Source organism: Anabrus simplex, chromosome X, assembly GCF_040414725.1.
Source record: "Anabrus simplex isolate iqAnaSimp1 chromosome X, ASM4041472v1, whole genome shotgun sequence".
Classification (NCBI taxonomy): domain Eukaryota; kingdom Metazoa; phylum Arthropoda; class Insecta; order Orthoptera; family Tettigoniidae; genus Anabrus; species Anabrus simplex.
Window position 1 is genome coordinate 10,693,863 of NC_090279.1, and position 14,901 is coordinate 10,708,763.

At 40.6% G+C, this 14,901-nt stretch overlaps 1 protein-coding gene across 1 annotated transcript in view; it reads left to right on the forward strand.

Moving 5' to 3' along the window:
* LOC136886626 (zinc finger protein ZFP2-like) overlaps positions 1 to 14,901 on the forward strand; it is an 83,592-nt gene that overhangs the window by 41,883 nt on the left and 26,808 nt on the right. Inside the window, exons 2-3 of the mRNA XM_068230640.1 lie at positions 11,269 to 11,321; positions 11,846 to 11,925. Coding sequence (XP_068086741.1) covers positions 11,269 to 11,321; positions 11,846 to 11,925 — 133 coding nt within the window. The remainder of the gene's footprint in view (positions 1 to 11,268; positions 11,322 to 11,845; positions 11,926 to 14,901) is intronic.

Consider the following 14,901-nt stretch of genomic DNA (forward strand, 5'->3'; position numbering starts at 1 on the left):
GAGCACGGAGGGTCTGTCAAGATCCAATTTCCAGTACGCACCAGGTGAATGTAAAGTGTTAGGAAATGAATAGAGAGCTGTGTATTGGTTTAGTAGATTTAGAGAAAGCATATGACGGGGTACCGAGGGAAATGATGTTCACAATACTCCGGGGGGGATGACATTAAGGGTAGATTATTAAAATCAATCAAAGGCATTCGTGATGACTATTGGGCTCCAGTAAGAATTGATGGTAGAACGGGTTCAGGATACTTACAGGGGTTAGGCAAGGCTGTAATCTTTCACATTTGCTCTACGTATTTTACGTGGATCATCTGATGAAAGGTATAAATTGGCAAGGAGTGATTCAGGCGGGTGGAAATTTAGTATGCCGTCTGGCCTCTACTGACGACTTCGTCTTAATGGCAGATTGTGCCGAAAGCCTGCAGTCTAATGTCCTGCAACTTGAAAATAGGTGCAGTGAGTATGGAATAACAATAACAATTAGCCTCTCCAATGTAGTGAGTTGGCAGTTGCGATCAACATTGTTCTGTAAGAAGGAAGTCATCTCCCGGACGAAACTGTATTTACATCGGTGTGTTTCCAGACCATCTTTGCTTTACGAGAACGAAAGCTGGGTGGGCTCAGGATATATTATTCATAAAATTGAAGTAACAGACATGAAAGTAGCGAGAATTGTTGCTTTTAATACAGGTGGGAATAATGGCAGGATAGTAGGCCTACTCGGAACTAGCAGATAAAGGCTAAGTTAGGAATGAACTCGATGGATGAAGCTGCACGCGTAAATCGTCTTTGGTGGTGGGCACATGTGCGACGAATGCAGGAGGATAGGTTACCCAGAAAAATAGTAGTCTCTATTATGGTGGGTAAGAGTAGTAGAGGGAGACCAAGATGACAATGGTTTCATTCAGTTTTTAACGATTTAATGATAAGAGGTATAGAACTAAATGAGGCCACGGCACTGGTTGCAAATAGAGGATTGTCGCGACGTGCCGTTTTGGTAAATTCACAGAGGCTTGCAGACTGTACGCTGAATGGCATAACGGACTTTAATGATAATACATGTATATACGTATTAAAACCGTATGATTTTATTTCCGTTAGTGTACGAAGAATTGGATCGTAAAGTTCAGGCAGTTGATTCCTCCTTCCATGGCTGTCCACATTCGTTTAGACTTACGGACCTGCTTTCGTATTCTCTTTCTTTCACCCGAAGAGGTTCCTTCTCCCTTATATATACCCTTTGTGCTAGACATAGCGGGACACAAGGTTCTTAAACTCTACTCGTTTCACTCAGTGCCAACAGTGCACTTTTCAGTAAGTGCCTCATACTACAATTGTAGACATTACGGATGTGTTCAACTACACCTCTCCCCACAGTTGTGTATTTTAGTATATATGAGTGTTGCAGTGTGATTTATTACAATTATTGGAACTGGGTGATATAACAAGCCCATTCACATTTCAAGTAGCGGAAGAAGTGTCTCATACTCTGTAGTTGTCTTAAGTAATACAGTCTACGCTGTGCTGCGAATCAGTTCGGTTGTACAGTGTGCACGGTATTTACTTGGTGGTCGCGAGGAGTTTGTTCGTGCTTTGTGTCTTGTGAAGTTAGCGTGTGATGGTTGCCGCCAGTGATGGGAGATCCCTTCTGGATATCTCCAAGTTACCAGTTGAAAAGGAGATTGAGGTGGAAATGGACGATGTTTCTCTAAATAGTCAATCTAATAATCAAAGTTCTCAAGATCCAATACCTAACAAACAAACCACTCAGAATACTCAAAAGTCGACATCTTTGATTAGTTCGGACGAATACACTCGAGAACATTCTGGACCTTACATTGTTCTAGTAGAATCTGTAACGGACAAAAATGTTGGAGAGCTGCATCCTATGACCTTAGGTCGTTTATTTTATGATCGAAATTTACCAGTAAAATCCATCATACGTAAGGGCAGAAATCGTCTTCAGGTGCAATTTGAGCATGCTACCCAAGCAAATAAATTTTTGAGTCACCCGTTATTAGAATCTATTTGTGCACGGGCATATATTCCAAGCACAAGCATATTCCGTGTTGGTATCATAAGAGGGGTTGATAAAAATTTGACTGAGGAATCTATACTCCAACATCTCAAATCTGACTACATTGTTAAATCTGTCCAGTGATTAAAACGTAAAGCGGTTGTTAATGAGGCTATCGAAATCCTTCCTACTGGATCAGTAAAAGTAGTTTTCCGATCCCAGCAGTTGCCACGATATGTCTCTCTATATAGTGTCTTTCTGGAGGTGGAACCATTTATCTTTAATCCCATAATTTGTAAAAAATGCCTGCGATACGGCCATACAGTACGTCAGTGTCGTTCGCAAACGTTCCGATGCGGCAAATGCACCTTGTCGCATGCTACGGATAAGTGTACGGAGCAGTATACCAAATGTGCTCATTATAATGGGGACCATCCCACAGGACATGAGTCATGCCCCGAGCACAAACAACAACAGCTTATTAAGAAAATAATGAGCACCGAGCATGTATCATTTCTTGAGACTAAGTCCAAGATTTCACCACCTAGCTACTGCCCAGCGCAACACCCCCAACAATTTCCCCCTCTTGTTGCTGAACACTCCCCTCCTCCTGTTTCAAATCCGAGAAAACGAAAGTTTACTCAGATTATTACTCAATCACCCAGACCGCAACCCGCTCAGGGGTATGATCGAGCTGCACACATGGCTATCCTTCGGGATACCCCTAATCCACTTACTGTGCCTATGAACATAATGCTCCCCCCACCCCTTTCACAGCCGCAATTCCCGGCTCCTTTGGCAAATGTAATTTCCCCCCTTCCATCTTCTGACCAGCCACAACATCCCGTTTATCGCCAAAAAGACGACTTACAACAGGACATACATAAAATTCTTATCCTCCTACTGCAGGCGGTAGGCGGTAACCCTTCTTTACAGCATGTTATTTACCAATTACGTGACAGGTTAAGTGATATTTTTTCGTTATATGATCAATATCATCCAATGGAATGCTAGGAGTGTCCTTCATAAGAAGAGTGATATTCAGTAAATAATTAATGAAACTCATGCACATGTTATTGCTTTACAGGAAACATAGTTTTCCGAACAAACAAATTTTCTACTTCCCGGATATGATCTTGTGCGGCATGATGGCCCGGGGTATGGAGGGGCTGCATTTCTTATTCATTCTACGATCTCATATCAATCATTACCTATACAGTATTACATTCCACATACCTTTCTTGTCGCCATTTCTTATCGGCAACTACACCTTATTAACTTGTATTGCCCCCCTAATATTTATATTTCGAGTACGAGTTGGTCTCGCTTTTTCCAACAATTTCATCATTTGTCTCATATTATCATCTTTGGGGACTTCAATCCGCACCATACAGCATGGGGTGGCATTAGTGATACCCCACGAGGCTTATATCTCCTCATAGCGTCTCAGCAGCATGACCTAACTCTTCTTAATGATGGGTCCCCCACTCGCCTCACTGTACCTGGATCCCCACCTAGTGCGGTTGATTTAACATTCTGTCGATCAATTTTGACCCCTATAATTACGTGGTCAAGACTCTCAGATACCTACACCAGCAATCATTATCCAATATGGATTACGTATGGGGTTGGTAGACCCATACAAGACCAGCCCACTTCAATGTCATCCAGCAATGTACGTTCAATACGATCATTTGATGAACAGACACATATATCTTATAGGCAATATCATCTTCGTCATAGCTCCGAGCGCATCAACACGTACTCTTCCCTTATGTCACTTCTTCATCAGTGTCTTGATATCTATCATCGTCCCAAACCATTCGCCTCTTCTACTCCTCGCCCGTTCCAATATATCCATTGGTGGGATAAGGAATGTCACCAATTAATATTAACCCGCAAGGCTTTATTCCGCACATATCGTCGTTCTCTAACGCGAGATAATTATTTACGTTTAAAGAATCATATTGCCAAAACTAAACTTATCTTTAATCAGAAAAGACGCGCTGCGTGGAAGTCGTTCATCTCCTCTCTCAATTCTCATATGTCAGCTCTGCATTTATGGAACGCTATTCGTATGTTGTCGTGTGCCTCTCAACATCAAGTACATCGAATCATCCCCCGTGATATCATCAATAAGTTTCTGCATTCTCTGACCCCCGACTATGTGATACCTTATTTTGAACTTCCCTCGTATAATGTTCGCTCACAGTACTCCACTCTAATTCAACCCATTCAATTAAGTGAAATATCAGCTGTCCTTCATTCCGCCTCTAAATCCACCCCAAGCCCGGACTATATTTCATACACTATGCTCCGGCTCTTACCCTTACGAGCACAAAATGCACTTCTAAATTCTTATAATGATATTTTACTGAATAAGCATATTCCACCGCATTGGACTGATTTTTTTCTGATACCGATCCTCAAACCACAAAAATCCCCAACAGATCCAAACAGTTATCGTGGTATTGTACTTGGATCTTGTATTCGTAAGACATTCTTAAAAGTATTATTACAAAGACTATTATGGACTATTGAGTATTATCAGTTAATACCTAAATATCAATATGCTTTCCTTAAAGGCAAAAGCACCCAAGATCCTATAAATATTTTTACTATTGACCTGCTCCTAGCCAAAAATCGAAAGCAAAGTACTCTTTCTATATTTTTAGATATCAAAGGTGCATATGACTCCACTGTCTTTGGGAAAAATTAGCGGTAAAAGGCATACCTCCCGCCTTTATTGTTATCCTGCAAAAATTATATACATATCGCTCATTAAATATTAAATAATCGTATCATCACGTACCCAGCCGCTCTGCTTGTAATGGTTTGTCTCAGGGTGATATATGAAGCGGAATTTTATTTGCCCTTTATATCAGTGAATTGGAACATCTCATTTCACAATATGCCCGAGTACTTATTTATGCAGATGATATAGTTCTTTACACATCGCAAGACAACATTGATGTTGCCCGACAGCTGATGAACCAGGTCATGAGTCACGTGTATATATGGTTTCAACTATCCATCGAAAAATGTGCGGCAATGATATTTACTCATAAGCGTTCATATGATCACTCTCCCTTTACTTTTGAGGGATATAGTATCCCTCTCACTACTCATCATAAATACCTTGGCATAATCTTTGATCACAAACTCACCTGGCAACGTCATATTACTTTGATACGTCAAAAAGTTGATGGATTTATCAAAATTCTTAAAACTGTAGTTCGTCGTAACTGGGCGCCGACCCCAATACTGCTCTTTCCTTATACAAAGCATCTATACGCTCCATTTTTTATTATTCAGCTCACATAATAGACATCGCTTCAGTTACCTCGCTTATTCCACTCAATACCCTCCAATTTCAAGCCTTACGCCTTTGTATTGGAGCACTTAAGACTACCCCAACCAATGCATTATTAGTGGAAACGAGTGAAGTCCCACTTGTGATAAGGCGTTTACTGCTCTCACAAAAGTATCTGATTAAAAGGCTTGCTTTTTCATCTTCCCCTTTAACTCCAAAGCTACAGCTCTTACATGACTACTATCAACAATGTCCGCCTAGATCGGGACGCGTGCCAGCTATATATACTGCATATACCATTATAAACAGATTCTGCACTTCGATCCTTAGAACTCCTTCCATACCCAAGTATTCTACTCCATTTGCAAGCTTACACTACACACCCACAACAATTTTCTCTCATACATCTTTATTAACAGGATCGTCAGCTATCGCTGATTGCGCCTACCCCATGTCAAAAAGAATGCGCATATCTCCCTCTGTTATCGGTGTAGACTTTTACACAGATGGGGCAAAACACCCCCAAGGAGTCGGTGCTGCTTTTGTTATTAGAGACTCCAATACAATTGAACGTTTTCATCTTCCGACTACTTTCTCCATCTCTTCTGCAGAGTTATTTGCCATTCAACAAGCATTAATTTACATACAACAACATTCCTTGTCAAAAGCTACTATTTTTACCGACGCTAAAAGTGTATTACAGGCATTATCCTCTGTTACTCCATCCTTAAATTTATATATTTATACTGTTAAATCCCTACTTTATCACCTTAACAAAATGGCATATATATTACACTCCAATATTCTTGGTAATGATCTAGCGGACACTGCTGCTAAAGAAGCTAGTCGACTCCCCACGCCCCCTCTCACAGTAGCCATACCCCCTCTTGATTTCTATCCCAGTCTTAAGGACACCGCCTACAGCTCCTGGCAAGATGACTGGAATTAAACTGCACGTTCTAGAGGCACGTATTATTATCAACTACAACCACATATTACCACAAAACCCTGGTTTGCCAAGGGTTCATACACACGTCGACATATCACTAACATAATTCGATTACGTTTCAATCATTCCCTTACGCCGCAATACAAGTTTCGTTTTCATTTAGTTAATCATCCTAACTGTGTATGTGGTGAATTAGAAGGGGATAGTAACCATCTCTTTTTTCAATGTCCTGTCTATTCTGCACCCCGGCGTAAGTTACTCGCTAGCCTGACACGAACGAAAATTCCCTTTCCTACAAGTCTTACTTGTCTATTAGTTGATCTCTCATCTGATATCATTGCAGTTCTTAATCAATTTATTGACGATGCACATTTGACCCTCTAATCATTCCACGCTTTTGGTCCTTTAATTACATATTTCACTGGTATATACGTTTATTCACTCATTTTCATTTGATCTTAGTTTTCATTTGGCTCCCATTATACTTCACTTAATTGCTACTGCTTGTCTCGCTACTTTCCACAGCTACAGTCTTTTGTTACTCCCGTTCCTCGTGCTTCAAACATTACTATACGTAATTCCGGTGCATTCGTCTTTCACCAACTAAATCAGAACATTGCGCACTACTGTTTTTAGGATAGTATTCTCATTTCTGCACTAAATTCTCTGGTATAGGCTTATACCTCAACTCATCCATATTCCTTCAATTAATACTCCTATTAGCTTTAATTTTTTTCTTTCTCTCTACTACATTTTTCCTAAGTGTTTGTCTATCCCAATTGTAGGCCCGGTGTTGTGTTTGAGTAGTAGACAAGTCGCCAAGACAGGCCACTTCGGCGTGAAGTTTAGTACCTTTGTGTCCCTGTGCTTTATTCTGTGTCACACACCCTTATTTTCCCCCTTCTCACCTGCTTTACATTGTTACGTTCCATACAAGAATTTACATGACATGTTCGCAGTTCGATCATATTTACTGGTGCTCCATATATTTTGTTCTCTCCACAAGTTTATACCTATCATTATTGCGTGCTGTTCTGGCTTCCATCTTTGAATCCAGTGCAAGTTTTGGTTGTATGTGAACAGTGAACCCTTAGACTGCTTTCAACACATATGTTTTTTGAACCCTCTATAATATGTGCAAAATGCACTTATCCTATGTTTTTTGGACTCTATTTGGCGTGTGATCTCCTTTTTATACGCATAGTGGCTGGACGACAGTAAAAAAGTCCATAAGTATCAAGAAGAAGAAGAAGAAGTCTTAGGTAATACATCCTTTCCTAAATTCAGCCTGTTCTACCTTAGCCTACAAGGAATACAAAGCCTGCTCACTCGCAGTGCTCTCTTCAGAAACAGTGTCCGCCTGGCAGTGCGCGCCTTGACCACTGTAGCGCTAGTATACCACCTCAAATCAGCACTCACTAGCATTGCTAACGGGAGTTAAAACCATACTTCCTGTATATTATACACCTTACTGAACAGAATGAAGTAGAAAATAATAAATGTTCACCTTTTACCCCTAGGAGTTCAATTCAGCTGTGTATTTTAATTTCAGATAACACACATAACTGTCGAAATTTATGTCTGGCATTTAAAAGGATATAAGGTCTGCACTAGGTATTTTTACTTCCGCACCGTAGATTTTCACTGAAAAGGAACGACTTTAACCATTTTTCTTGATATTTTCTTCTCATAGATTGTTTTTCTTCTCAAGAAATATTCTCGGCGATACTCATCTGTCATGTCATTATCGTAGTTAGTGACAGAGGGGCCCAGAAACTTGTGCAGTATTATTCTGCTTAGTTCCACATGATGATCACTTTTCTCACACTGTAGAATATGATTTTTAGCAACATGGGGCAACAATATTTCGGTTAATGTTTGTGCTATTTTTGGACCGCCCAGCGTTACCGATATAATTTCGTCCGTTACTTTCCCCAGTTTCATCAGCAGTGAGACAAACCTTGGCTTTGGATACCTGAGACCACCTCTGTCTTTGATTTTTATTAATGACGTTAGTGGAGATCGACTCTTGATACTACTAATTTCATCAACACACTCTTGACATGGCATGTAATCTTTGACGACTTTTGCCAAATACCCTCCAACATATGCCATTGCAGCACTCGACATAGAAACTCATGGTGCTCCTTCGGCTTCCTTTTCGATGCTTTCCAGTTGTGTTTAAAAATTTCTTGCTAACTCAGGATTCGTTGCTGCCGGTTCATCCGCGTGTGTGATTTGTTCATTAACTAACGGTTACAAAAGTTGGAAAAGACACATTTTATTTATTTTGTTCCGAAAAATAAGACGAAAGCCATTTAGAAACTTATAGGAGACCATTTATTCCTTTTCTGGTTGTTTTTCACGAAAAATTGAAAGGTAAAAAGGAACTACTTGTACAGTATATTGTGTCACTTTACGTTCCACAACTATTCCTCTCTTCCTCCTGCATAGACGAGCACATTAACTTACGCTCCATGATAAGAATGGGCAGCTGCACACTTCGAATATTCCAAGTTTCAAATCACAGTTTCGACACTGGCAATTCTCAGTGTGAGTTTCATGTAGAGTATACCACGGAAATAATGGAAGCATGAGAGAGCCTTCAAGTCCGGCGTACCTACTCCAATATTTGTGCCAAATACGATGGCCATGACACCCTAGGAGTTTGGCATTGCTTATACCTTCCCAAATAAAATGCTAATCAGGGGCGTATTCTCCTTGAATGCAAGGCATTCATTGCATGCGTTATGATAACACAAAGAACTGTCTGATTTACGATTTTAGGTTGTTTCAGGTCAAATATTGAAGATTTCATCTCTCAGAAGTTTAAAAGGTCCGCACAACTGTACTAGTTCCGTTGCTTGCTTACGTGTGGTGCTGGTGTAGTCTCGCCGACTACTCCACTCTCGGAAGTAAGAGACAGCAAATGGAGGAGTTAACGACGTAAGGCATTCAATCTTAAAATTGCATTCAGTGGCAGACGTAGTTCTGAAACCCTCCGAACGATGTCGCTGCAATTGAAACTTGGTCAGAATTTGTCACCCCATACCCGTGCTACCCTCTGCCTACTGTTAGCAACTTGGAGAAAGTCGACATGTTTACAGCGAACGGGACACAAAGATTACCCCCTACCGAGAACCCAACGTGACGAAACTGACCAATGCCACTGGGGTGACTTACCTCCAGTGCTTGAGTTGTGGCTAACTAGTGAGTTAATTCATTGTGTGTTTTGCTGATTAGTGAGTTCATTCTGTGTGCGCTGTTCCTGTGCTATTCGTCGTTTTCGTTGTTTTATTATATTTTGCGCAATGTGGTATTAACGATGGATGAGTCAAAAACGGATATAATTGTAAATCAGTTTGAATGCAAATAGTTACAGCCGCGAGACCTCTACCTTCCCTCGTAAATTTCTTCTTCTTCTTCTTAATCTGCTTACCCTCCAGGGTTGGCTTCTCCCTCGGACTCAGCGAGGGATCCCTCCTCTACCACCTTAAGGGCAGTGTCCTGGAGCCTCAGACTCTGGGTCGGGGATACAACTGGGGAGGATGACCAGTACCTCGCTCAGGCTGCCTCACCTGCTATGCTGAACAGGGGCCTTGCGGGGGATGGGAAGATTGGAAGGGATAGACAAGGAAGAGGGAAGGAAGCGGCAGTGGCCTGAAGTTAGGTACCATCCCGGCATTTGCCTGGGGGAGAAGTGGGAAAACACGGAAAACCACTTCGAGGATGGCTGAGGTGGGAATCGAATCCACCTCTACTCAGTTGACCTCCCGAGGCTGAGTGGACCCCGTTCCAGCCCTCGTACCACTTTTCAAATTTCGTGGCAGGGCCGGGAAGCGAACCCGGTCCTCCGGGCGTGGCAGCTAATTACATTAACTACTACACCACAGAGGCGGACCCTCGTAAATTTAGAAAGAGAAAACAAGAATTGTGTACGCACGTTCAATCCAGAAACTTACAGTAAAACTGTTTGGCTCGAGTTCACCTACATGTAATTAGGGTTAGTAGAATTCAAATTTACTTAATACATTGTGTTAACTGCATGGTTACTAGTTGCATGCCTCAGTGGAGATTCCAGGATACGCCACTGATGCTAATGTTGGCGGATCATGTAACTACTAAATACTTTCATTCCTCCCCTGAAGAGGGAGGTTGGCTTCCTAGACGGTGACACTGTCTCTCGAGCCAGGAGATGTATATCGAAGATAATATTATTATCATCAGAACAGGAGCAATAGCCTAATAATAACTAACCTAACTTTTGCCGTCACATGGTCTGCGTATTTACTGTACCATACCTTGTCTGCTTATCGCTTTAACCCATAATTCCAGGAACTATATTTCTAGAGCCTTGTTTACAAAGCGGTACGCAACAGTACACCATTGTCATATAATTGAGGTATTTTATCAAAACGACGTCGCCAGTAGGCAAACAACGTGTAGAAATTCCGCCAACCAAGGTATTGATGTGAGGTTGAATTGCGGCGAAGAATTTTTGGATAATTGTAACATTAAACTCTAACTTCTTTTGACTAGAGAGTCTTATGAGTTACTTAACTCGCATCCTCCTCTACATAACTGTAACCAAATAGCTTAATATGATAATAGTGGAAACTCCAGCGAGAAACTGGCGACACCGCTTCTGCGTGCCATCTAGCGGTACGAGAGGCTAACTACTCTTGCTACTGTTGTCAGCTGTGTACGCCAGAAGTGAATTATTTGTACTTCAGATAGTTTTGTGCTTGTTATGTATCACGATTTTGGAAATGGCAGGAAGAGGAGTTATTTGTGCTGTGTATGGGTGTTTTCATTATAGAAGACAAAGTGATCGCAAGCCGTTTTACAGATTTCCTAACAACAAAGTGCTGTGAGTATAGGCCTACCTGTTAAATGTTTACGTGCCGGTATTTTTTTCTATTTATGAGAACATACTTTCTTTAAAATATTGTTATGATTAAACCTATGAATTTTATCGATTTTTAGGTGTACTCAGTGGGTGACGAGCAGAAGGACAGATTTAGATGAAAGGTATAAGGGTATGTTTAGCCACCAGGGTCCTCAGCCATTCCGTAGCTTCTGGAATGCTAGTTCATGTGTCATTCAATTCTTTGCAATCAAGTGCTGCAAACACTGCAGAGTTTATAGAAATGTGTGATATTTTTAATTCTTGAAGTCTCAGTAGCCCCAAAGAGTACAGGAGACCCTTAAAAAATGACTCAGGGCATATGAAAAAGCTGGAAGAAAATTTGTGATTGTCTAAAACAACTCAAAGTTTTGAATAACCGCAAAGGCAACACTCTTTGTATTCAGGGTTGGATAGACAATATTTCTGCACTGAAACTATTGTGGTCTGAATTATATAGTGATTATGGTTTTCATTATTTGCTAACAAGGAGGCTCACACACAACTGCATTGAAAACATTTTTTCCATCATCAGAGCAAGAGGAGGTAACAATGTAACTCCAGATGCAACAAAATTTCGCAGTGCCATAAGGAGTGTTATGATAAGTCAATTGATCTGTGCTTCTGATGACAGCAATTGTGAATCTGATGTTGCAGACTTTCTACTGACTCCTAATGATGTGATAAAGTGCAAGTTTGATGCTAATGTCACTCGACAGTGTGAGTTAAGTGATCAGGTAACTGATTATGACTATGATATAATACAGGAAAAATGCAGACAATTATGTCATGGGCTGGGTATGTAGCAAATTTCTCCATGCTGAGTGTAGGGATGTATTGTCATCTTATGATAATGATAGCCGCCTCTGTAGTGTAGTGGTTAGCGTGATTAGCTGCCACCCCCGGAGGTCCGGGTTCGATTCCCGGCACTGCCACGAAATTTGAAAAGTGGTACGAGGGCTGGAACGGGGTCCACTCAGCCTCGGGAGGTCAACTGAGTAGAGGTGGGTTCGATTCCCACCTCAGCCATCCTCGAAGTGGTTTTCCGTGGTTTCCCACTTCACCTCCAGGCGAATGCCGGGATGGTACCTAACTTAGGCCACGGCCGCTTCCTTCCCTCATCCCCCTACAAGGCCCCTGTTCACCATAGTAGGTGAGGCCGCCTGGGCGAGATACTGGTCATACTCCCCAGTTGTATCCCCCGACCACGAGTCTGAAGCTCCAGGACACTGCCCTTGAGGGAAAAACCGAACCTGGAGGGTAAACAGATGATGATGATGATGATGATAATGATTATAGATGCTAAAATATCAAGAACATTTGAAGATAGTTTCTTTTTAGTTTTTGTTAGAAAGCAAAGATGGGATTAGAAGAAAATTAAATGACAGGTTTTTGTCATTGAATGAATGTAGTGTAGGCTTATGTAACAGCTGTGTAAAATTACTGACTGACAAGTATTTCAAAGTCCTTATAAAGGCATATGTGAATATAACCTATGATTCAACAGTGAAAAATATTGCCTGTAAAAATGCCAAGTTTAAAAAGATATTGCATGTGTGATTTGCTCTTGAAGACTGTAGGTCCTAGTCATAACATGACGATCTAATGCTTTAATTTGATAATACATTTGTTTTATTCTTATCACTGGTTCATTCAGATCAACATCCACCTTTTTCCTTCCCTATATTATGTTACAAGAACGACGCAAACGTCTTAAAATCAGTATTTCGTTGGGTTGGAAGTCGAAATGTGTAGTGTTTGAATAGCGCGTTATGTTAGTGTTCCCTGCGAGCCGCTAGATGGCAGCACTACGTGCTGTCGCCGCTGCTCTGCGTGCTAAGTGAGGAGAGTTTCCACTATTATCATATTAAGCTATTTGCTGTAACTCAATCGCTTTGCTGTAACCTATGAAGACGTCACGTTCTCGACCTGTAACCCTAGTGTTTCTTGAGTGTTTCTACAAGTGTTGATCAACTCTATCAGTCATAAGTAAAACTCAGTATAAATTTCTATTGAAGATTAGTAATAAAAAAGTGTTGCGACTGGGTAATGGCTTTTTAGCAGCGCCCAAGAAAATCCCAAGAAGTAGAAGGAGAAGAAGAATTGCGGCGCCTCTAGCGGCAAATATAGCATCCACAGGGCGGACAGCTATGAGTGGCTATCGGGCAGGCTTTGTATTCCATCGTAGGCTAAGGTTCTACTGACTGTTTGAAATCAAATTTGTACTTCAAGAGTTTGTTTTAAGTGGTTGAACAACATTCAAATATCCGGTTTGGTTTCGAAGTGGCTGGTATGTTGTTATATAAGGCCAATTCTACAGCTTATTCCGTTAAGAAAGTTACGGATTTTCTTCATTGAGGAATTGTGATTTGTGTCTTTTTACACTGCGTCCACAACCTCTAACATATTGCCGGTAATGTTCAAGTTCAATAATGTACATTTGCTAAATGTATAGATCTCAAGTAAGAATATTAGAAGTTAATATTAATTTAGCATTAAAAATGAATACGCATATAACTAGCATGCTTTTTAGAAAACTCCCAGCCTTTGCGTTGCAAGTGCCTGCAAGTTGTGTGTAGTAGCAATCTATCATGTATCTACATTTTGTGGAATGATGATTTTTTTTTTCTGAAGAGCATCGCAGATGAAGAAATGCGGATGGTAGTTAGACAGAAAATTGCAATATTTAGTGTGTAATTTTAATTACCGATATTGTTTTGCTGTGTTATTTACCTCTGTGCAATTTTATAGTGAGGCTGTGAATGTTGAGTTGTTCATTACTCTGTATGATGTGACATATGGAAGTAGGGTTCAAATTCCTGAGAGGTTTCCATTTAGGATATCTGTATCTTGTTTTATCAGTGTTGTTATGGAGATTCTTCTGTGTCACATCAATACCCCTTAGCAGCTATTTCTGGTATTTTTTTGTGATGATTTAGGTTACTGTCGGCTGTCTTTCTGATTTATTGCTGTGTAAAAGATTTTCAGGAGTGAGTGGTGGTCAGATTGCGTGGGGTCGAATACTAGTATCTGCAGCCCTGAAAAACGTTTCCGTGGTTTCCCCATTTTATCATTAATTAACCTTAATTAATGCCACTGCATACCTAATCTTAACCCTTTACTTTGGAGTTGTTAGTGCAACATTAAACTGCTTTCAGGAATGGAAGAACAATCTTCAGGAATAAATTCTGGCTGTAGAAACTGTAAACGGTAGTCAGAACAAGTAAACACGGCACATTTCAGTATTGTCCCCTACATTAAAATATACAAAATACAAATGAGCATAGTTTCCTGAATAGATATGTGTTTACATAGAAATGTATTCCCTGGCAGTGTGTAAGAATCTACAAAATTAGCCACAGGAACGAAGCTTGTATTACCTGTAGGAGAAATTGTAGTATTCATTGTTTGTGCAGTATGTTTACATTTACAGTAAAATATCACTAAGTGACTAATGAACACTGCAATTGGGTGAAATGAATTCTCTGGGGCACTACTCGAGGTATTCAACATATAAAGTTAAAAATTTCATGATTTTCCCGTATTGAATAGAGAAACACACAATATTAAACAGAAGGAAGGATCCACTTTTCAATACTCCGTTGTTAAGTTGTGATCACTGTGTTAGTTATTTTTAGACATTTATGACTTAATTTTTGCACTGCTTGGCCAATTGGCTGATGATGACACTTCAAATGTGTTGAAACCGGTCC